Source organism: Leptosomus discolor, chromosome 8 (assembly GCF_034619465.1).
Source record: "Leptosomus discolor isolate bLepDis1 chromosome 8, bLepDis1.hap2, whole genome shotgun sequence".
Taxonomy (NCBI): domain Eukaryota; kingdom Metazoa; phylum Chordata; class Aves; order Leptosomiformes; family Leptosomidae; genus Leptosomus; species Leptosomus discolor.
Window position 1 is genome coordinate 56,473,577 of NC_141398.1, and position 24,317 is coordinate 56,497,893.

A 24,317-nucleotide genomic window follows, 5' to 3' on the forward strand; every position below is an offset into this window, starting at 1 on the left:
AAGACTGCAGCTCACAATGAAAGTTGTCTCCTGCCAGAAAACCTCACGTTAAACTATCTGCTGTGATACTAATAATTTATGGCAATACATTCTCTTGGTGCTTGATTTCTTAAACTACACCATAACCAAAGTGTGACACTGAGGTGCTACAACTTTCTAATTTAGAACCTAAAACCCCCTGCTTTGCTGCTAATTTCATGGTGTATTTTTCCCTTTTATGTTGAGAAAAACAAGTAACTTGAAATAGAATATATGGCTTTATGTAGCATTCAGTTATACTTTAGTGCTTTTCAGTCTTAAACACTTTGTATTTAAATCAGTTTTCCTTTAGGAGAATATCTGACATGACATTTCATGTAATTAGTTGATTACATTGTATAAAAGATAAACAGAAATGTAGTATCTATTAATATTGCTGCTAGTCTCTGTGAACAACAGTATGTACGTGAATGAGAGCAGTATATTTCTAGCAGAACTCAGATACACACATTCAACAAACTGTTTGGGTAAAAGAGTGAAAGACCTATTTTAGACCTCATCTGAGCTCACAGTAGCTGAAACTACAAGCTATTGTTGCTGTAAGTAAGCATTTGCTTTATTGTCTGCTTAGGAGCATCCGTGTTCTGACATGGGTTTATCATGGCCTGTACAGATGCTCCCCAATACAAGTACACAGCTCTCATTCATAGTCACAATTCAAAAGCATGTTTCAACCTAGAGTTCAAATGCCAAGTATCCTATGACTGGTTTTTCATTATAGGAATGGCATTTCCTCATCCCCTGAGTGTATTTTCTGATTGGGGGCATTGATTTTTTCTTTAAATGAGAGCTTTTTGTCTTTGAATTGTATTTCCTTCTTGTAGCTGCCTTTACTGTTGGAGGCATCTTTACTGATGAAGAAAACTAGGTGCACATCCACTCATTTTAGGTGTTCATCTGGTCGGTACCTATCACCACACTACTCAGGTATCTCACTCTTTCATATACGCACTCTCACAGTGTCTCTGCTGCTCGCTGTGTTTTACAGGTAGGAAACAGAACGAAATAATTGTCATTTACTATCGCCTGAGAATCAGGGCTTTGGTGACTTGTTCGTGATTACGTAAGGTGTTTATGGCAGAGCAGGAATTGATCCAACACCATCCACAGTTCTTGTTTGCTGTGTAACAACTGTACCTCCCTTTCTCTGCTTAAGCCTTTGCAGTTTGTAAGTATAAAGAATATACAGGCTATTTTTAATGTAAATCTGTGGTCAGACCTACAGTTAAAGTATGCGGGTTTGGGCATTCAAATGTTTATATATTCCATAAAATGGAAATAAACACTTCAGTAAGGTGTGTCTGCAGAAGTAGTCATCTTTAGTGTTTTCAAGCCATATTACCACTACTATTTAAGAGAATTTTATCTTCTAAAGAAAAAATCAAATTCCATTTTTGTAGGTCATATGGAACCAGTTCTAGAATGGAAGGCTGACTTCTGATGTTTGCAAAGGACACCAGCTGCGGGTTTCTTTTAATTGTTTCTTTTAATCTTAAAAAGTTTGGATTTAACAAGTCTGCACAAATATTTCTGGAATTATAAAGTGGTAATGAATAAAAAAGTCTAACCATTATTATAGCTCTTCTTTTAAGAGTTTGTCTCTAGAATTTCTTCTGTAGAATTCCTAGTGTTATGTTTTCAGATGCTCATGAGTTTGGATACAGCAGTTACTTGACTTCTGAGGAGCTAATTCTTACTGGCAGAGATGACATGATAGGAGAATATTCACCATAAAAACAAATCAGGTTTGTTATCTGCAGTCCAAGAAAGCAAATCTGTTATTTATGTTCGTGTATACTGCAGAAAACAAATGACAAGAACTTGTCTTGGGTACAGTTTTTAAACAAAGTGTGCCATATTGCCTTGGTCAGTATTACACAGGATTTGACGAGCATCAAGTTTGTAGTCAAACTGAAGAGAAAAACAGTAAATCTGGATTTGCCAATCCCAGTGTCCTCTCGTGGCAGAGACAATATAGATAAAGCCACATGGCTTTTCTAGCAGTTGCAATAGTAATCTGATGAAACTTTTACCCTGAATAAGGTCATACACTGTATCATTTCTAGGCGGACGATCGCAAGGGGGCATGTATATATGCTTTGCCAAGTGGCTGCAAGGCTTGCGGGCTTTTTGTTGTGGTAACATGGCATATGGTAATGAGTCTGTCATTTGGTTTGCTTCTCTGATATCCTTCACTGTGAATGATATCTTGAGGGACAGAAAGGTCTGATTCTTCTTTTGCACCAATTGGAGTCCTAAATTAGCCCAGTAAAACTAGTGGAGTTATTGTAATGGCGTAAAAAAGAATCTAGATTTGGTGACTCCAAATAAAAATAGTAAGGATAGATAGCTCCATTAAAGGGAAAAACCATAGTTGAGCAAGAGAATCAGGCCATGGGTATGCGTACATATAATTACTTCAAAGATGTTACAAATGTCCCTCTAGTTGGTAGAGTGGTTTGGAGTGGGGATTTTTATCAATGGGTTTCATTAAATGGAACAAATAACAAAGCATAATAATTAATTTGTCCTCTGGAAGTGGATATTATCTGTTACACCTTGTCCTATTGGCCTACATATGCAGCAGGAGGAAGCAGAAACACTGTTTACTAGGATGAGTTAAAAACCAGAAATACAACTATGTTTTCCTACATAACAATCTACGCAGGAGGCATAGAAACAAACCAGTGGTTTTAAATAACCAGGCCGCTCAATGACAGCTTTCGCAATAATTTAAACCACTGTTCCCTTGGGTGTGCAATTACCAAAGCATTAATAACAAGCAAAATACATCTTTCGTTCACAGTCAGGATGCAGAGTGCTCTCTGCTTTCGTTACCCTCAAAGACAGCCGGGGATGTGTCCCCTGGATCTGTTGTGTCCTTCCTCATTCTACACTTGGCATCCTGGATAATTATACCCAAGCCAGAAGAAGTGGCCTTCTAATATTTTTAAATTGGTATGTTATAACAGTAAGTGATGCAAGGTTGCTGGTGTTTCATGCAGATTAGTAGGTTTTTAGGCCTTCCACCACACCAGGATGTGAAACACATCCCCTGCTTCCTCTAATACTCTTGTTCAAAACTGCACAACAAACCCAGAGCAGGTACTCCTCTCGGTGACCCCCTCCGGTCAGAAAGCACTTAAGCAAGGGCTGAACTGTAAACATTGTCTTAAATGGGGCTGTTCACGCGTTTTGACCACTGGGGTCTACATGTGCAGATGTCCCAGCCAAAATCTCCATCTGGAGAACAAAACAGCACTGTTTCCAGCTTGGAAAGGACAACCGTTGCCTTTGTAAAGTCATTCATTTCTCTTTCCTATGGGGACGTTTCCAGATACCTTTGCTCTATTTTCCTCTAGTCACAAAATGGTTTGGAGATACCATCAAACTGGACTAGGATGAATTATAAAATAACACTTTAAGTTGTCCACATCGCAAAGACACATGGTTTTAAATACCATGCTTGACATTACCAATTTAAAGAAATGTGAATAATAAAAACACCAGAGTTTTACAGCATCAGGCCCTCTGAAAATGTTATTCTCCCCACGGAGAAGCAGAAAACATGATGTCTGTTTGGGTGTTTCACGACCTAAGAAATCCAAGGCTCCTTCTGGCTGTCAGAGCAGGGGTCCACGGTGAGCTGCCGTGTTTGCCCCCTCCTGGCAGCACCGGCGGTGAAGGAGATCACAGTTTTTGAAACACTTCCACTCGGTGCAAATAGAGCTTCACTAAATACTGGATGTTGTTAAAGAAAGCAGCAGCTGGAATCAAGATATCTCTTAACGTGCAGTTCAGCACGTTAAATATATGGCCTAAAACCTTGTGAACAGTCCTGAAGAAAATCTTTTTGCTCAAAAAGGGTGTATTTCCAGCTGGCAGCTGCAGAAAGCGGCACTATCCAAACGAGTCTCGCTGCATTTAATTCTCATTCTCGGACATTTTCTCATTTTCACCTCCAGCTCATGTAAGGGGAAAAAAAAAAATAAATAAAAGACTGGTTTTAGTCACATTTTAAAGCCAAGAGGGGAGGAAAAAATAATTTGTAGGCGATGCCGACCTCGGGGACCCCGACCTGCAGCCACAGCGGACACCCGCCCCGCCCCACCGCCCCCGTCCTGCCCCGCCGGGCGCCGGCAGCAGGGCCGGGTCGGGTCGGGCCGGGCCGGGCCGCCCGGGGGTAGCCGGGGCCGGGGCCGGGGCCGCCCCCGCTCCCGCCCCGCAGGGGGAGGCCGGCGGCCGGGCGGGGCGGCGCAGGGAGATGATGTCAGCGGCGGGCTGGCAGCCATGGTGTGAGGGCAGTGATTGAGGCGGCCGGCCCGGCGCGGCTCGGCTCGGCTCTGCTCGGCAGCATGTCGGGGCCGAGCGCCGTGTCGGACCCCCAGCACCCGGCGCGGCTGCTGCGGGCCCTCAGCTCCTTCCGCGAGGAGAGCCGCTTCTGCGACGCGCACCTGGTGCTGGAAGGGGAGGAGATCCCAGTGCAGAAGAACATCTTGGCGGCCGCCAGCCCCTACATCAGGTACGGCCGGGGCGGCGGCGCGGCCCGCAGACTGCCGGGGAGGCCGACGGGGCCGGGCCCGGGCCCGCAGCTCTCCCCACCCCGGGCGGCGACTCGGCGGGAGGCCGCGCTCCGCGGGGGGCGGCCGCTGCGGGCCGGTGCGGTTATGTAAGGACCGGGCTTGGCCGCCCGAAAGGACGGAGCAGGCAGGGGCGGCCGGCGGAGGGGGCGTCTGCCGGCGGCGGCAGGTTGGGGCGGAGCGGGCCTGCCCTCCCTTCCCCGGGGGGGCCCGGCCGGCCCCGGAGTTTGCCTGAGCGCCCCGGGGAAAGCGGCGGCTCGGCCGGCTCCTTCCCGCCCTTCCGCCCGCCCTCGGGCCGGTGCCGCGGTCCCGAGTCCCTCTGGAAGAGCGGCTGTGTGCTCTGCATGAAGCTGCTGCCTTTTTCAGGTTTTAGAGACCGTTTAACCTACTGCGGGGGGGACACCCCAAAAATAACTTGGCGTAAACAAGCGACCCAGAAAAAATAAACTTTTAACGGTGGCAGGGGAGGTGTGCGGCCAAGGGCAGGCGGCGGCAGTGCCCGCGGACCCGCTGCGGTCAGGGTACCCGCTGCTGGGCTTCGTGTCCGTCGGCTGCACCGAGTCAGCACTTCAGAGGTGGTTTGTTTTTTTTTTTTGTTTTCCTTAATGTCTTTTAGCAAGACAGGGCTCCGGGTGATGGTTATGGCTTCTGAAGTACATCAGCTTCTAAATTAAAAAAAAATACTCGTTTTGTCTCCCCGTCTCTCGTTCCCTTGTGCCCGTACAACGTCTAAGAAGGTAACTCAGGAGCTGCCAGAGTTGTGGAAGCCCGGCCATGGCGGGAGAGCGGCTGCGCTCGGCAGGGGTGTCAGCAGCCTGTGCAGTTTGACAGTGAGCGCTGGGGAGGACAAGCTGTATTAGCACAGTCATGGTTTCGGAGGTGGCCTGGCAAACAGTTTATCCTGGCCTGTGGTTTCAGTGAAACCCATTTCACGGAAGGTCCTGCTGCAGCCGTTGACAGCAGGTTGAACCTCTCCATCGCGCTCAGTGGTGGTGAGTCCACTGACGTCAAGTAAAAAGTATATACCCGCCATAACACTTGTGTAGTACATGCCTGCGTGTTGGAGAGGGTAAACAAAACGTTCAAGCAGTTAGTTCTGAAGGGTTTTTATTTTTAAGTCCTGTCATCTGTAGGTAATAAAGACATTGATTTTGCCTTAGTCAGTAAAGTAGGAGCAGACCTTTCAGTATCGCTTAAACTCAGGATTATCATAAATTTGAAGCTTTTTGTAACGCTTGGGCATTCCTTCCAGTTGTAGCTTCCTGTGAAGCTGTCGTAAAATCTGCATGTTTGTGCAATTTGTATGCTGCTCTCCAAAAAAAATGCAGCCCGCTTCAGTGTCATGTTATTGTCTGCTTTTAGGCAGTATGGTATTTGAGGTGACCATTGTAGTACAATTTTGACATTCTTAAGTACAAAAATAAACTAAAATAAATAGAATATGAAGTTGGTGATTAACTTTTAAATGGGAGTTGGTCGTGGACAGACTTAAACAGCTCTCTGCAGCAGTTGAGCTAGCAGAGCTGAGATACAAAATGAAATAAAAATCACAGAGAAGGAAGATCAGCAAGAATTTGCAAAAAAAGACGCCACAGAGCCCATGTACTACTAGTAATTTTCTTCACTGCTTTTCTTGAGAAGCAGTTGTGGAAGACACTGGTGAAAGACAAATCAAAGACGCGAAATTGAAATGAGCCATTGACCCAATAGCCTTCAAAATGCCTGAATGCTTTTTAGGTTGTTGGTCATCATAATTTAGATGACCATATGCCATATCTGAAAGTCAGGGTTGCTGTAGGTGGAAAGAGGTCACATTCTTGGAAAAACTGCTGTTCTACTGTAACAGCAAGATGAGTTTACAGGAAGTGTGCAATTTTTTTACTGTGAAACAGACTGCTTAATTAAAGGATATTGGAAATTATTCTATGGAGAAGTACCTTTTTGCAGAATTTCGTCTTTAAGTATTGCATTTTGGTCACCTCTGAAGAATGTACTGGGGAAACATGAGTGCGTGAGGAGCAAGAGTGCCAGACATAACTACATTAGCAACACAACTTGTAGTCATTAGAGTTGTGGGGTTTTTAAACTCAAAATTGTTCAGGTTCAAATCCCATGAAGGAACTCATTAACTATGTGTGAAAGTAGGTTACATGCATTAATATATAAATATGATTAAGTTCAGTTGATTTTTTTTTTTTAAGCTTACTCATCTTTTCTCCTCAGGGTTACAAGACTTAAAGAACCAAAAATACACGTACCTAGTTCTTATATGGCACATTAAGCCAGGCTCTTCTCGGTGATGGCCAATGACAGGACAAGGGGCAGCGGGTGCAAGCTGAAGCACAGGAGGTTCCACATTAACATGAGGAAAAACTTTTTCTCTGTGAGGGTGGCAGAGCACTGGAGCAGGCTGCCCAGAGAGGTTGTGGAGTCTCCTTCCCTGGAGACGTTCAAAACCTACCTGGACACGTTCCTGTGTGACTTACTGCAGGTGGCCCTGCTCTGGCAGGGGCATTGGACTAGATGGTCTTTTGAGGTCCCTTCCAACCTCTAACATTCTGTGATTCTGTGATTTGTGTTACCTACCTTTGCAGAGCCTAATTTTTACCTGCTGCCTATCTCTCTTCTTTTTATCGCTCCAGGATCTCTTAGTCCAGCTGATCTTCACATTGGGTAGAGTTGGTCAGGTAGGTTGCCAATGTTGGAGCGTTACATTTCCTGCCAAAAGTAATGTTTCAGTGACTCTTTTTGGAAATACAATTGATCTCCAGGCTGTACATAGTCTATGCAGGTCCCGTTTATTTTGAGTGTTGGGTTTTCAAATCAAACGATCGGTTTAGGTTTCTCTAGAAAGAGTTACTGCAGGAGACTCAAGAATTTTATGTAGGTGATTCCAAAGCATGCTCTGGTACCAGAGGGTGTTACAGTCTCCAAATGCCAATTGATTTGGGTTGCTCTCATTTGAAAAATTCCAATATAAAGCACAGAAAAATCCGTGAACTAATTTCAGAAGTAAAACTTGGAAGAAAAATGAGTAGATGTGTGAAACTTATACTTGGCAGTGAAGCCATGGAGGTATGAGTTGGCGTGGTGTTTTCTGTATCCGGCTGTGTCATTATGTATTGTGGCTGTGGGCAAGTTGGTGGGTGAGTTCAGAAGCAGTGTAGGGTTTGCATGAATGCTTAGTTTAGGGTGTGAGTAGGAAAATAAGTAGGCATGGACTTTCTGAGGGGGTGGTTGGGTGTGAGCAGAGTCTGTGTGTGCTGAAGGATTTGTGCAGCCACAGAGAGAGGAGCGGTACCTGTTTTTTAGTTTTGCATGGAAGCTGTTTGGCTGACTGGTTATGAGTGGGACACTTGTAAATTATAGTGGTGTGGCTTCTCTCTAGTTATTTGGCAACTGGATTATCCATGCAGCTCAAAAATGGCAGCTTCAGCAGGAAGAGGTCGAAAGACATGAAGGGGACACAGGAACATGCAGAAGTGTTACTGGTGTCACGGGTCCCATCTGCCTTTCTTGTCCATAGGCTAGCTTCTGCAAGTACAGAAATGCCTCTTTCGTGAATAAATTTTCAGTCTGTGGGACCAGTAAGACTTTCTGGTTTTGTGGTCGTTGGATTCTTGAGGTCTTGCCTCAACTGCTTAATGCCTAGTTGCTTGTAAGCAACTCTCTCTGAGGGCAGTGAGGTCTGGGGTGGTTGTGTGATTTCTTACAGAATTGCCTTGTATGTACGAGTTTATCTAATCCCTCTTCCCCTGGAGCAAATCCTGTCATTTACAAAACACAGAAGTCTTCCTGCATATCTCTAACATCTTGTGGTATGCTCCTGAGCCTGAGAAAAGGAGGATTCCTCAGCAAGAAACTGCCATAGGACAAAGCATGGTTTGGCTTGAAGTTATGGTGCTGTGCATCCCAGAGAAGTTAAATTTGAGCCAGGTTAGCTCTTGATTTTCTCTTCTGTAACGAATCGGCCAGAAGCCTGCACTTTTTTTAGCACTTTTTGTCCTGGTAGTTGCCCTAATGTAGATACAATTCTGTTGCCCTGGGTTAATTGATCTGGTTTATGAGCCAGGTATAAGTTATGGTGGCATAAGAGTGCTTTTACCAGAATAAACCACATTTGCACTAGTAAGTTCGTCATAAGTTGTAGCATATGTCTGCAAACCTTTTGTAGGATAGATTTGGGCCAAGTATTCCTGGTATCCTCAGCAGCAGCAGCAGCAGCAGCAGATGTTCTCATCCGAACAGATCTGTCACTGTCTGGCATGAGTCGTTCCTGGCCAGCTGCAACTTGCAACTCTTAATATTTTGCTAAATTACTGTCTGCTTGCCTGTATCGCAGGGAACTACCTTAACAAAGAGGATATTTAAGCTCAGATTCTTAGACGAACTTAATGTTGTTATGCAGTGATTGTGCTGCTGTATTAGAAATTAACTTAAGATGTTTTTGTTACCTCAGCAAGTTTTGTCTTTGGTTTTCACACATCTGCGTGAGCAGATTACAGATGGGTGTATGTATTCGGTGCTGCTCCCGAAGGCTCTTTGAACTTAGGAATGGACCAGTAACCATATTTTCATCTTTTTCCAGCTCAGCTTAATATAGCTAAACAACAATAAAAGTGTAAAATTAAGTTCATGTTATTTTCCACTTACTTGTAAATACCTGTACTTCTTGTAAATGGATTTTGACCAGAAATAATCCGGCAGTGTTTGTATCTTCTCACTTGTGCTGTTCAACCTTCTGACATCCCTAGAACGTCGCAGGCCGTGCAAGACCCTTGCACAGCCACAAAACCGTATCCTCTCTGCCAGTGCCGAAACAGACTTCCGCAGAGATGTGGTGGGACGTGTCCCCCATCACTGAGCTCCCGTCCTTTCCTCTGCATGCTGGCACTTGGAGCGTTTTGAGTTGTCGTGAAGCCGTGAGAAGGCGCTCTGCTGAGCTGTCCTCCTTGTGTGAGTGTGTCTGTGAGCATCTCGAAGTGCTGGTGTGGAACGTGGCACAGGAGGTCCATTCTGCAGCGCACTGAAAAGGTGCGACTTGACAGTTTTTGTTACACTTGTTAGACAGTAAATATTGTAGAACAAGGCAAGGTGGAAGCCAATGCATGCTGGTAGCTTCTGCTGCTTGTTTCCTGGTACCTGGTTGGTTTTTATTGACGTTTATAGAGACCTTTTGTAGCCTTTTAAAACTTTTTTTCTCTTTGGGACTAGCGCTGAAGTCACGAATACAAACCACTGCTGAGGCTGGGAGGTATTTGGTTGTCAGGACCCTGTGCTCTCGAGTTCTGGTTTAGCCAAATCGTGCTGTGCTTGTGCTGTGCTTGTGCTGGGGCTTGTTTCCCTTCACTGGGCATGCAGGGCAGCGTTGAGGTGAGTGCTCTATCAAGGAGGGCTCTGAAGCTGTATTGTCTTCGAAGTTTCTTATGAGAAGTTTGTTCTGGCAGTCTCCTGGGAACATTACAGGCTGCCCTGGCAGTAGAAAGTCAGGAACAAATCAGGCCAGAATTTGCTTCCAGACTTTTAAACCTCTTTTTAAAATAAGGTATAGTTTTGTGTTGTTTGTTTGTTTGTTTTTTTAAAAAAATGAAACTAAAATGTCACCTGTGATGTTTTAAGTGATAACTGAGTTGTAAGGTCTCTGTAACTTTGAGAAGCAATAAATCAAAATAGTTGCCTTGACTAGGAGCTCTCTACCTGGCATAGCTCACAAGTGTCTAAATGCGTTGTTATGTTTGCATTAGTAGGTGAGGGGCAACAGTGATAAAGGTACGTTAAAAGCGTATGGTTTAAGAAGGGATTTAAGAATCACTTTACCAGGCTTGAATGGCGAATCATCAAGTGTGTTCCTGCTCCAACAAGCCCCTAAAGATGGCCTGAAGGGAGGAAGCAATGAGGCTCTTACCCAGCTCAAAATAGTAAGAAAATACAGTTGGGCTGCTCCTACATGTCAGGCAAAGGTAGAGTTGGAAATCGAAGCACCTTGTTTACGCAGGAGAGCTCAGATGAAATGTCTTGTCCTTTCTTTGTATCTGAACACGCGCGGTTCATCTGCGTGCCTGACGCAAGAGGCGAGTTGGGGTGGAAGGAGGTGTGGCAGGATGGAGCTGCTTGGGCTGTCTGGGTAATTTATACTCTGTAGGTTGCCTTTACACCTGCATTAATTGCCTTGTTGGGCAAAACTTTTATTATAAAAGAACCTTTTTATTAATAATTTTTCTTGCATGCTTTAAAATGTATTTTGTGGCTGGAACAGGACTGCTCTAAAGGTGCTCATGTATCTGGAGAAAGATCTGGAGTTGATGAGTCTGGATGGTTTTTTTCCTGTTTTTTTTTTTTTCCTTTGAACCTGTTTTGTTTGCATTGGTCTCAGTTGCAGTTACAAAAGGAACTTATTCCTCGTGTGATCTGACAAATATGAAAAGTAGCTAATCTTTTTAAAGAATTAGTTTCTTCACTCTCTTCACACCTCTTATTTCATATATTGTACCAAGCTTTCCTTTCTGTCCTGGTACCGAGTACCCGTGTAGCGTTACGTATACGTAGGGGAGTCTTCAGCTGTGTGTTTGTCTGCCATATGGTATCTGTGCCACTGCTTCATATTTCTAAGAAAACAGCAACAAAAAAATCAGTTATGAACAGCTCTGAAATTGCTTGTTACCTATCAAGGAAATATGTTCTTAATACTGTACAGTTAGTGGCTGGTTTATGTCCTCAGGCGTGTTGGTTTACATCTCCTGAACGACTTTGAGCTGCCTGGTACAGCTCTTGTTATTGTTTATGGACACAGTTAGTACTCTGAATTGCAGACTCTTGGCTCTCCCTTATTGTGCTGGTGAAATCCATGGTCCTGGTTCCTTTTTCCTCTTGGCTGTGTCATCATTTGCTGTGATAGTCTTGCAGATCTCCCATTTTCCAGCTCCTGGCACGTCCGGAGTTCTGGTGCCTCCCTCAGTTGGATTCCCAGAGAAACAGTGCTTGCCGCATCTTCCAGCTGTCCCATGATACCACTCCTGTGCTTACAATGTTGTCCCTTCGCCTTCATACTTAACAGCGATTATGAAAATCTTTCTCTGACTTCAATGCTCATTTCTCACATGTGCTATAAAGATAAATGACATATAAAAATTTGATTAAACCAGGTTTTCTCAGCAGGTTCATTGGTGTTTTCCAAATAATGATTTCAGTAAGTCACAGGAATGTTTGTGTTATTAGACACACGCTACACAGCACTGCATTTCTTAAATATATTTAATAGTAAGTTTAAAGCATGAGTATGGTCACTGGTTCCTTCTAAAAAAGCATTTTTAACAAGATTAAATGTGGAGTTAATTTGAAAGAAGACACATTTTCAAGTAAGGTACTGTTCTGGTCTTGGCTTAGAACGGTATTCCAGAAATGTGTTCCTTTGCTTTTCCAAGGAAGTCCTGGTTCCAAACGGCTACTGAATCGGTGTAACACTTGCTGTTCAGTAGAAAGTGAAATTTTCAACTGATGTGGACTGGAAATCTCATGAATTGTCTGTTTAGTGAGTGAACTTGAGTGTTGTATAGCACAAAAATGGCATAAATATGATACAGATTTAGTTACTTAAGGAGATGTTTTGATGAGCCTGCTGCTCATAGGGGAACAGGGATTGGATATTTTTTTCCCACCTTTTAAAAATAAAGAAAGAAAAAAAAAAACCCAAACCACCTTTCTAAATCCAAGAACACATATTTTGAATACAGGAAGATACAGAACAGATCTGTGCTTCATGTGAGAGGAGCTGAACAGCTGACTGCTGAACCGGGTCTGTCCGGCTGCGCGGGCAGATGGGCTGAGCTATGCTTCGTGCTGCGTACGAGGTGCGTGGCACGAACCGTCGGTGCCCGGCAGCCAGCTCATCTGCCTTGCTTGGGTTTCCCTAGTTTGTCAGCCTAGCTGCTACAGTTGGTTGGTTGGTTGGTTTCCAAGTTGGCTAAAAAAAAACCCAGAAAAACCCACCAAAGTAAAATGAAATGGCAGGTACTTACTGCTGCTGAGAAGCTCCAAGGGACCATTCTTGGGGACTGTGTTTGTCAAGTGTGTGTTCTGTCTACTTACGGCTAACTCGCATGTTTGGGCAAGACTTGCTGGTTGAGGGTAGATTTCCAATTTAGATTACAGTCTGGCTCTGGATGAGCTCAGTGTAGTCAGTAACTTCAGGTTTTCAGGGTAAACAAGCTCTTCATTGAGCAAAGCCCATGAGCCCTGTTATGTGTCCCCTGTGCTGCCAAAGGAATTGCTTTGTTCTCTTTCTTGGGGTGGACAGGACGGGGGGACCCTTATGTTTTTGCCTGATTTAATGTTTTCATCTGTTGGAAAGTTTAAGTCATTCCCAGTTGTTGCTTTTCTTGAACAAAGCAAAGCAACTTCTGCAGGTTTTTGTGCTGAGCTGTTAGGTGGACTACTTTGCCTTGAGACCTGAAGTTGCAGTTACAGATAATCTTAAGAAGAGAGACATACAAGAAGCATAGCCAAAATCCTCTGAGAGCTGGCACCCTTTGCAGGGTGTGGTGAAGACTGTCTTTTATGTGTGGTGCTAAAGGCCAGGGTGCGACCTCAAAGAAAACCTGATTTGGTTGTAAAATATCTTTTTGGAGGATGGCAGTGGGTGGAGTGAACTGCTGCATCATGTTTTTGTGTCTGACCTGTTTAATAATGTGATTATTAAGGTTTTTTTTTGCACGCAGAAAGACCAGCTGTCATGGGAAGAAAATGTTGCGGGGATAAAGGCAGACACATGAAAAAGCTTCACCATTAAAATGGTCAATCCTAAGTAGGACTTAATTAGATTTAACATGGAAATCTTGTACTTGAAAGAATCAAACCTACAAAAGGAAGCCCAGATCAGGAGGAGACTAAATTGACCTTATGTTTGCCTCAAAAGCAGAATTTTTAAGTTTACTCCTTCCTGATGCAAAACCTCAAAGTACTCGTCATTTTTGGGACCGAGTGATCCTTTCGAGTGTGTTTTAGGTTTGGTGCATGTCTTTGCTGGAAACGTTTCTTTGAGGTGTAAACTCAGTTTAAAATGCTGGTGCCCTCTCGGGAAGGCCAGAACAGCGGTGCAGGTAAAGGTTGTATCCTCAAAACCCTGTTTTATTACTCCTTGATTTGGAAGGATGGCTTTGCTACTCTAATACTGAGGTTTACTAGTGTGGCAATATTGGCAAAGCTTGTGTAGACTAGCCCTTATGGTTAATCTGGAGCAAAATCGTTAATCTGGAGCAAAACCATTAATCTGGGAAGACAGCCCCTTTTGAAAAGATCTGTCTCCTGCAGTTTGGTTCCCAACACCCTGCTACAGCTGCATAAGTAGGTCAGCGAGCTGCGTTGTTTGCAGTGCGATGACGTCAGGTAAAAGTTTTGTGTCGCAAAGCACCAAAAACAAAGCGCCTGTGTCTTGTTTCCCAGATTTTTCGATTGTGGTTCACTGTAAATGTCATAAACCTGCTTGAGGTGAATGTGGTCTAGAGCATTCTCATTTACGAAGGCAGAGGCTTTGCAGACAGATGTGTTCTTTACCTGTTTGGGTACCAATGTACCAGCTCTCTAAGGAGTAAAGCATTCCAGGAGTTGTACTGGTGTTCTCTTTACAACTTATGCATTTCTACAATAGCGACTCAGTTATCTTTTCATGATAGTTTACAAACAAGGCAGAGGTTTTAAAGCTAAAAATGTTCCCACAGAATCATGTCTGACTCAGGAAAGCAAGTGTTATTGGTGGTGGCTGGATCCTTTGCTTTGATTTTCATTTCGTTTGTTGTTTTGTTTTGGTTGGGTTTTTTAAAATTATTATTCCCTCTCCTGTAAACTGTCAGCTGTAAGAGGTAGGAAAAACAAGTCTTCAGACACACAGATCCTTTCTCAATGTGCTTCTCGTGCATCTTTAACTGTCCCACAGGGGACTTGGCTGTAAGGTTGGAAGTGTGACTGTGTGTTTTGCTCTTTTCAAATGAGAGGTAAGTTCGAAGATCGATCTTAATTTTAACAAGAACTGTGGACAGTCTTAAATTTATCTGTTGGTTTGGTTTTTGTTTTTAATTCTTTGAATTTGTTTTATGCCATTAGATGAGACTTGTGACTCCTAGCGACATCAACACTTGTTCTTAATTAAGCTTTGTTTTCATTTTAACGATTTACCTTGCTTATTTGTTGCTTACATATACAGAAGAGGTATTGAAGGTTTTTTCCTCATTCTGCCTTATGTAGTGTCATTTGAGATGACTCATTAGGATTGTATTCCTTAAGTGATGTAGAAGAGCAGATTCTAAATTTGTCACACAGACACACAACATCAAAACACAGCATAAAGCCAGTTGTTCTTATGCTGCTCGCTCAAGGTGTAGTGTGTGCCAAGCAGTTTTCCTGACCACGTACAAGAGGTTGGGGCGGATATTATGCGTTTATAGAACACTGTTTATGTTACTGGAAGCAATTTCAACTTACAATGATGATCTTCTTAATTAAAAAATGGAAAGCATTGTTTTAAAACATGTATGGAGTCAAGCTGCTCAAAATTAAATTACTTAAGAAAACAGGACGAAGAAGTTGCTTTGTTTTGTTTCCCCCAGCTCTGTGTGCATCTCAGCTGTGCTCTGCTCCCAGCTAATGGGTTTTCTGGTTGGCTGTGGGGGTTTTATTTTTCTTCTAAATCTTGATGTTCTGGTCTGTCATCTGAATTAAGGAAGACTGAGGCAGCCTTTTCTGCTGCGGTTTGGCAGCTTAGAGTGCTTTTAAAGTAATTAGAAATGTTGTCCAGAGTAGGAAGCACTCGCACGCGTGAAGGATGTTAGAAGCAGCCGTGCTGCAGGGGGGCGCATCTCTGCACCTTGGATTCCAGCTTTCGGCCACAGAAATCATAGGCTGAATAAGTCACCACAGGGAAGAGTGTGGTGGAAAGCAAGCATCCTCCTTCCTGGGTTACTGACAGATGGGAAAACCTCTGCTTCAGCATAGCTGGAAACTTTTTTCCGAAAGTGGAATTTGATAGAAGACCAGGCTTAAATGTTTCGTGCTGTCCACCCTGTCTTTCTGAACTGGGAACAAACGTGTTTTGAAACTTTCTTGTCTGTCCGTTGCGTGTGTTATGACAAGGATGCCTGGAGCTCAGTTTGCGAGCGAGGTGTGGGTGCAGGTAACAGCTGATGCTGGGTGATGCAAGAGGAGGCACGGCTCCTTGCCTTCCACTTACATACCTCCTGCTTTTTTCTCCTCCTTCAGCTTTCTTTCCACATTAGACTCCCAGTTTTCTATCTTAAACTTTTCCAGCCCCAAACCTGATCATAACATGTCCTTGCATCATTTATTTCCTCCCCTCTTCCCATCAGCCAGTAGCTGCCCTGCAGTCCTTGACGTGAGCGACAAGGAGTACTTCCAGCTGCCGTTCGGGAATGGTTCTCGTGTCACAGCTCGGAAATCTTTGTACCAAAATAAATAACCTAGTGGTTTATTAACTAAGAAATTATATTTGTGTGACAGATGATTTACTACTGCTTCTCAAGACAGATGATAGGAACAAAGCTTAGTCTGAACTGGGATGTATTTGCATAAAGGAATGTTTGCCTACATACGAGTATCTGTAACTTTCAAATCAATTTGTTCTCAAGGTCATTTTTCTGCTTTGAGTTTGTGTTTCGGGCTTGCATCAGTGGCTGGTTTGTTTCTTTTCAGGTTAACAACTGTTGATGCCTGAAAAAGCACACAGTAATTAGAACATCTAGCCTGATAAAACCCCAAAACTCTGAACAACACTTTCCTGTTACCAGGAGGCGTCAGTGTAAAGTCCATGCAATGGGGTGATTTAGTTTGGGTGTGTACAGGTGATGCTAAGATGAAAGTTGGTGATAAATAGCACTAGTCCTTTCCCTAATCTCCCCATTAGTGCTGGCGTGCACCATGTTTATTATGTGCCTTGCATCTGCCTAGCAAAGGCCCACAATGTGTTGGATTACCCAGGCACTGTGTATTTGACCGTACCAGCTAGTCGTGGGTACCTGATATGTACAAGATCCAGATACATCTGACCATCTCTCTTTGGTGAAGGAAGCCAGATGCTACAAAGCTTGATACATTTTATGTGAAATTAAAAGAAAACACAGTTTCATTCCAGGAAACCAGATGCAGCTTTCATTACAAACCAGAAAACCCAAAACTTGAGCATAGTCGTAAAATTGAGGTGATTTGGCTATGTTTGAAAATGTGTGTCAAGAAGCCTTGGCACTGTGTTAGAGGTAAAGATGCGTGTTGCTCAGTGTGTATATGCTCTTTCATTCGTTTGGAGCTTACAGGCGTGAAAAATGCCCATTCCACATGGGCAAGGATGGCACCAGTTGAGATATGTGTTGTGTGGTATTGCTTGAGAGGTGTATTCGGTTTAGAAGGTTTCGGCTGACAAGTTGCAAGTCAATGTCTGCCGTTGCAGCATGCACTTCATTGGAAGTCACATAGCCTGTTTAGAGAACAGGCTTAATTTTTCTAATCTCCTTCTAAGTGTTAGGAAACAAAGAGTTTCCTAATCCATATTATATTGTTGCTGTTGTTATTTGTATTGCAACTTGTGCTAGGTGCTGTACAAACAGAGTGAAGCAGCTTAGCTTCAGACCTTGTGCAGTCGTATGTATGCAACAGAGTACTGTTATCTCCTAGGGCGTTCTGCTCGCTTACCGTGGGTCTCTAGCAGCGTAGAAAAGCAATGTGAAAACAAGACCACAAATATGATTAACTTCAGGGCTAAAATTACCATCCTTATTCACACTTAAAAATAGCTCCTTATAGCCTAGGTTTTTATTTGATGCGAGTCATATCTTACTTTGCGAGAAACTAATTTATTCTGATATGAGTAAGTGAAGCAGAATCTGCCCTTAGTTAAGTCCTGTTTATGTGCTTACTTAGTGCGAGTGTAGAGAGTGGAAGACTACAACAAACCGGACACTTTCAGCTTAGCAAAGCCACAGCTTTTCACATTAGGAAACTAATTCTGTCTAAGAATATATTCAAATGAATATAAAAACGTTTTTAAGGCTTTTATTTTCATGTGCTGTGATACAGATGTAGCTACCTGTATATACACAGAGGTAGTGAAACAAGTTTTTTGGTCTTTATATAATGTCTTCTCCATTGCCTAAAGTGTGGAAAAAAGATGTTCAAAATGATCTTTTATTAACTCTTGTGGCTGTTTTCATTGGCCTGGTGGACACTGCTGCCTTTTGAACACTTAAAGTTGTCTTTCCTGGAAAAAGTGTTTGCACTGATGCATGATGGAAAGCAAAGCTGCCTGCCGTGTTACTACCATTATTTCATCATCTTTTCCCCCAGCCCCCCTCCGTTCTGTTTGAAGGTACATCAAACTATTCCTGGTATTTTTAAAGAAATTGCTCCTAAGTGAAGTGTCTGGTGGTGTAGATGAGTATTTAAAGCTCGGCTGAGCAGCACATGGGCTGTTTCCTACAACTCTGAGCGCATGGTTCGGTTACAGCCAGGCATAGCACTAGGCTGATAACATCATAAACTACACAAAATGGTAATGCAATCCAAATATTTGTGCTGCCAGTGTATATTCTGGTCACATCTGCTCACTGTAATTGTTTTTTTTTCTTGGTAAAGTGTTTTTTGTTTTGTTTTGGGTTTTTTCCCACCTTTATAAAGGCAAATTCTTGTGTTTCATCTGTCAGCAGTGCTGCTGTTCTGTTTGAAGTTCTGAGTGAAGTTTTGGAATGCTTGTGATGAATGAGGTGGGAAAAAACTTGGCTCTTTGATGCCGTGGGTAGTTTGCAAGGCTAACGTATTTGGAAATGTGATGATCTGTATTAGAGACCGTGCATACATCCTTTTCATGCTCATCAGAGAGCCAGTTTTCACATCATATTGTTAGGTTTTGACATCTCTGTTGTAACTCAAGTGATCCATAGCTAGCATTTGTTTCTTCAGAAAATTGAGAGCAATCAATGCCCAGGTTGTCAGCTTTTTCTTTTTTGTTTTCTCATCTTAGAACAAAATTGAATTATAATCCTCCAAAGGATGATGGCTCAACATACAAGATTGAACTTGAAGGGATATCTGTTGATATCATGAAAGAGATACTAGATTACATCTTCAGTGGGCAGGTATGGTATTTAAAAAAAACTAGATGGAAATTGAACTATTTGGCAAAACAACCTGGGTTTTAACACTGCTGTCCTGAAAGATAAACCTATCGAGGTCTGAAGCTTTGTGGTATAATATCTGCAAAGCGATGTGTCACGCTGGGGCTGTGCATGTGCCGTAGAGGCAGTAGGCTCTGCAGGAGCTGTCTCTGCTCTTTTCATGCAGAGGGCAAGGACTCTGAAAGAGTTAGTGTCGAATGTCTGTATTAAAATTTGTGGCTGCCTTCAGTAACCTGCTTTAAAATACGTGATCTTCAATGGCTGTAAAAGAGAGATGGTTTGGTAGCGCTAGGGATTGAGACCCCATCGCTGAACATTACAGTACCTCAGGCACCCTCCCTCTCTGACCCTTATGCCCACCTCTCCGGCCTCTTGTTGCTGACAGCACGCCCCTACAGATCTTTGTGCCAGTACCCTTAGCAGGAGTTAAAGTTGGTGTGTCTGGTTTATTCGGAACCAGACTGAGATTGCTGAACGAGTTTAACTTTTCAGCAGAAAAAGAACAGGCACATGTGGCTTGAAATTCTCTTCTGGACATGCATTTTAAATGTTTATTTGTTTATTGCAGCAAAATTAATTATAGGCTCCCAGATTAGATGAGCAATTTTATTGTTACTTCAGGTGCAAAAATCTGCTTGACACCTTCTGTCAAGCAAATGCCTTTCCATCCCTGGGTTAGTTTATAAACGTGTAGTAGTCATATCAATTTCTTGTAATTGTTACAGTGTCATGAATACTCCCATTTTTCAGCCACTGTGAATGAGTGTGATGAATGTGGACATGTCATGAAACAAATGAGTGATAGTAGCTATAACTTCTAAATTAATTCTTGCAGATCAGGCTAAATGAAGAAACTATCCAAGATGTGGTACAGGCAGCTGATCTCCTGCTGCTTACAGACTTAAAAACTCTCTGCTGTGAGTTTTTAGAAGGTTGCATAGCTGCTGAGAACTGTATTGGTATTCGGGACTTTGCACTGCACTATTGTTTGCATCATGTTCACTACCTTGCCTCAGAGTATCTGGAAACTCACTTTCGAGATGTCAGCAGCACAGAGGAATTCTTGGAACTGACTCCTCAAAAACTGAAAGAAGTGCTGTCGATGGAAAAGCTCAACGTTGGAAATGAAAGATACGTCTTTGAAGCGGTGATTAGGTGGATTTCTCATGATTCAGAATCAAGAAAGGTCAGGACATCCAAATGTTTATGTTTTGAACATGGCCCAAATCGGTGGGCTTATTCGAATCAGCGGGAGTAGATACGTTAAAATAGATACATTTCTTTCAGGACTAATCTTGCACTTAGAGAATTAGTTGAATTTTGGGTGAAATGCAGACAGTGGGATTGCAGTAAAAGGGTGAAGGCTGTGTTGATGATACATTGTCTGCTGTCTTTATTATTTAATAGATATTAAAAAAAAGGACCTTTTTGGCATTTGAGGATGTAATCTTGTTGTAGAGAGAAAGCAAGCAGCACTCTTATGGTGAAACTTGGAAGACTTAATGCATTTTCTTAATAACATTGTGTTGTAGATTTTGTTATTACTTACAAATATCAAAAGTACTCTTCTAAGTTTTTGATCTATGTAGAAGCATCTGTGGGTACGAGTGCCTTAATGCTGTTCTGGAGAGTTCAGGGGATTTTCTGGCATTTACCTCTTTCTGTAGGTTCACATGAAGGATGTCATGTCAGCAGTGTGGGTTTCGGGCTTAGATGCAGCATACTTACGTGAGCAGATGATGAGCGAACCACTGGTACGGGAGATCGTCAAAGAATGCAACAATATTCCCCTCACGCCGCCCCAGCAGGGAGAGGCGATGCTGGCCTCCTTCAAGCCCCGGGGTTACTCGGAGTGTATAGTGACTGTTGGTGGAGAAGAACGAGTGTAAGTATGAAGTGGCATCACAGGTCGTCACAGCTGGTAGAAATACAAGTGTCTGGCATCCATGGCACGTCTGAAAACCCAGTGTGGAGAGAATACATGCACCTAATGGGCTTATTACTCTGCCATTTGAGTTTGGTTTTAAGTTGGTCAGACACCCTGAAACACCTTTGTGAATGATTCAGCAACGAATAGTTATTTTGTGAGAATTTTCTGACATTCAACATGTAGTAGACCTGTTGTTTGTTCAGTAAGTGTGGCTGGGGTTTTTTTGGTTTTTTTTAAACTGAATAGACTTTTCTCAAAATAAGCACAGAATGTTGGAGAAACACTTTTCTCATGAGCTGAAAAGTATCTATAATAAATCTTAAAAATAATAAACACGTACTTAAACTGTTTTGTTTATGATAGCTGTGGTTCCAAAAAAAAAAAGTCAGTATTGGTACATCTGAGAAACCAGATGAAAATTCCTGTTCCAGACGATAATCCCTTTCTTTTCTTGAGTACCCCCTGCAGAAGAGGGGCTTTTATTCTATTTAAGTAAGTTTAGCACTTAGCTCTTTGTAGAAGTGTAATAAAATACTTGGATAATATTTTGCACGCCCGTTTGTGGATCCCTTTACTCAATGTCACTAATCTCCCTATCAATTCTTACTAGTTTATTCAAAGTTCCTGCATAAAAAAATGTTACAGGCAGGTACAGTACGAATGAGGTGCATCTGCTTTTGATGTCTCTGGTTTGTATGAAACTCAGTTACACACTCTTGGTTTGGGGATCTTCCTCTTACCAGGGAAATGCCATGCTTTATGGATATATATTAAAAGACAGACAAGCAAGCTTTGGACACAAGTTGTTAACAGTGAACTCGTAAAACTCTGTCTTGTCTTTCTGTTTTTGTTTGTTCCCTCCCCACCCTGTGTTCAGATCACGGAAACCAACCTCAGTGATGCGGTGTATGTGTCCTCTTTATGATCCCAATAGACAGCTCTGGATTGAACTTGCTCCTATGAGTATTCCAAGGATCAATCATGGAGTATTGTCAGCAGGTAAAGGGGAACTTTGTATTTGTAAAGTCAATATACAAAAACTTACCAGTGCCTCAAAATCTGAGCTACAGCTTATAATAATATTGTTTCTATAAGATTGACTGCACTGGGGTTATTTCATGCTTCCCCTTTGTCTGCCCAAAACATTACTTGATTCTGTGAAAAATCCCTGTCATATGAGTGTCTTAAAATCACTATTCCTGCAACATTTTGTGGGAATCTGCTACATCTGTCTCTCCAGGAGTATTTCATGTTTTAAGTAAATTCTAGTTGCTGCATCACTGAATATGTTGAATAGTATCTGCAGGGGTAGACTTGAGTCCAGATCTAAGTATGTGCTTTACCTTCTCCAGTCCAGAGTTTGACCTGTGACTGATGTGAATCTCTTGGCGAATTCCAGGATACAGCTCGCCAGTCACATTGTCTTACTCAGTGTACGGGTGTGAGTCCTGTTTTTTAAGATCATGTTATGTTTTGTTTTACAGAAGGATTTTTATTTGTGCTTGGTGGTCAGGACGAAAACAAGGGAACACTAAGCTCTGGGGAGAAATATGATCCAGATACCAATTCATGGAGTTCCTTACCACCAATGAATGAGGCAAGATCACTATCTAACTGTTGGGATTTCAGTTTTCGCTGTGGCAAAATGTTCCTTTGCTTCTGCAAAATTTTGTTCATGATCTCCAGTCACTTGCATCTTACACATTCATAGTCAAGTTTGTGGTGGTTTAACCCCAGCCAGCAATTAAGCCCCTCATAGGTGCTCGCTCACTCCCCCCGCTCCCCCCTGCAGTGGGGAGAGAATCGGAAAAAAGAAAGTGAGATAAAGACAGTTGAATAGGACAGAAAAGGAAGGGAATAATAATAATAGAATATACAAAACAAGTGATGCACAATACAGTTGCTCACCGCCCGCTGACTGATGCCCAGCCAGTCCCCGAGCTGCAGTGTCCCCCTGGCCGATGGCACCAGTTTATCTACTGGGCATGACATCATATGGTATGGAATACCCCTTTGGGTCAGCTGTCCCTGCTGTGTCCCCTCCCAGCTCCTTGTGCACTCCCAGCCTCCGCTGGCAGGGCAGTATGAGAAGCTGAAAAGTCCTTGACTTAGTGTAAACATCACTTAGCAACAACTGAAGTATCAGTGTGTTACTAACATCATTCTCATCCTAAATCCAAAACACAGCACTGTACCGGCTACTGGGAAGAAAATTAACTTTATTCCAGCTGAAACCAGGACAATGCTACAGACTGACTCCTGTTTATAGTCTGTTGTTATACTTGTGGTCTCATACTGACTGCCAGATCTGGAAAAACTAAACAAGTAGTGAAGAGCTATCTGTAAAGATGAACTACAAAATTTCAGGGATTTCTTAATGTATCGGTCATATAGTAAGCTTAAATGTTTTGCATATACTGACCTTCTAAAACAAGAGAACTCTTAAATGGACAAAGGGATCAGGCTGTGCAGAAAAGAAGGACAAACGACTTGCCAACATACACAGCTTGGCTTGCACAGACATATTTAGGTTTGGTTTGAGTTAATGCTTTCTTCTTCATATTTACGTTCCATCCAAAAGTAATAGTTTATTATTGGTAAACTTATCCTTAATACACCTGTGTTTGTATCTCCTTAAATCAGCATAGGGTGTTTATTAAGGAAATTGTTGTTTGCCACCAATCCTCTTGTTTGAGGATTTTCCTCATTACAGTCTCTGTTGGCAAAGGCCTGTAGTTTTGGCCGCATTTGTAGATACGATGCATTAAGTTTCCTGCTTATTGTGAGTAAGACTTTATGGTACCTTATTTTTCCTGTTTACCATGAGACTGAGGGTAGCTGCGCTCCTACACACAAACTAGAAGAGCTGCCTTTTCACAGATGATGGGTCTGAGTTTTGCTGCTGCAGAGACCTGAAAGCAATAGTTTCACTGTGGAGGCCACTGCTATGCAAACTGAAACATGGCCAAGCTCTGTTCGTGGATTTCTGTGTGGACTCTTTGGCTTTTGCTGCTCTGTCTTTGAATAAAAATAGTGAGCTTATTCTGGAGTTTAGGACTTCACTATTTGAAAACAACCGAAACAAAACAAAAACCAGGCGTAATACCGCTGTCACTTTGCAGACAGATATGCTGAAAAAAAGGTTGCGTTGATGTATTCACAATGGCAATTATGTTTTGGAGTGTTCACTGTATTGTTATTCCTTAGGCACGACATAATTTTGGTGTGGTAGAGATTGATGGAATTCTGTATATTCTGGGAGGTGAGGACGGTGAAAGAGAGCTGATCTCTATGGAGAGCTATGATATTTATAGCCGGACCTGGACCAAGCAGCCAGACTTGACCATGGTTAGAAAGGTAAGAACTACATCATATGTTGTGGCATTACTTACTCTTAAATAGTTAATGCCAACGTATATATTTCAACCTTTTGCTTCAAGTAGAAGCTGTAACAAATAGTCTCAAAACGAAATGAGGGAGAGCAGCTTCTGTATTTATATACCAAACCAAAACTGGGGCTGAGGATTTTTATGCGCAGCGGTACAGGCAACCCAAATACATATACGTGTGTATGTGTATATAGTTAGTTTTGAGCTCTCG

General features: G+C 42.7%; 1 protein-coding gene across 2 annotated transcripts in view; it reads left to right on the forward strand.

Annotated features, from left to right (window-relative positions):
* The first annotated feature begins 4,394 nt into the window (after positions 1-4,394).
* Positions 4,395-24,317, forward strand: part of GAN (gigaxonin) — a 29,047-nt gene continuing 9,124 nt past the window's right edge. The window contains exons 1-7 of one of the 2 annotated variants that reach the window (XM_086469407.1): positions 4,395-4,561; positions 18,598-18,748; positions 19,623-19,973; positions 20,455-20,672; positions 21,595-21,716; positions 22,202-22,314; positions 23,925-24,074. In XM_086469407.1, coding sequence (XP_086325533.1) covers positions 4,395-4,561; positions 18,598-18,748; positions 19,623-19,973; positions 20,455-20,672; positions 21,595-21,716; positions 22,202-22,314; positions 23,925-24,074 — 1,272 coding nt within the window. The remainder of the gene's footprint in view (positions 4,562-18,597; positions 18,749-19,622; positions 19,974-20,454; positions 20,673-21,594; positions 21,717-22,201; positions 22,315-23,924; positions 24,075-24,317) is intronic. The other variant, XM_086469408.1, reaches the window with a different exon arrangement.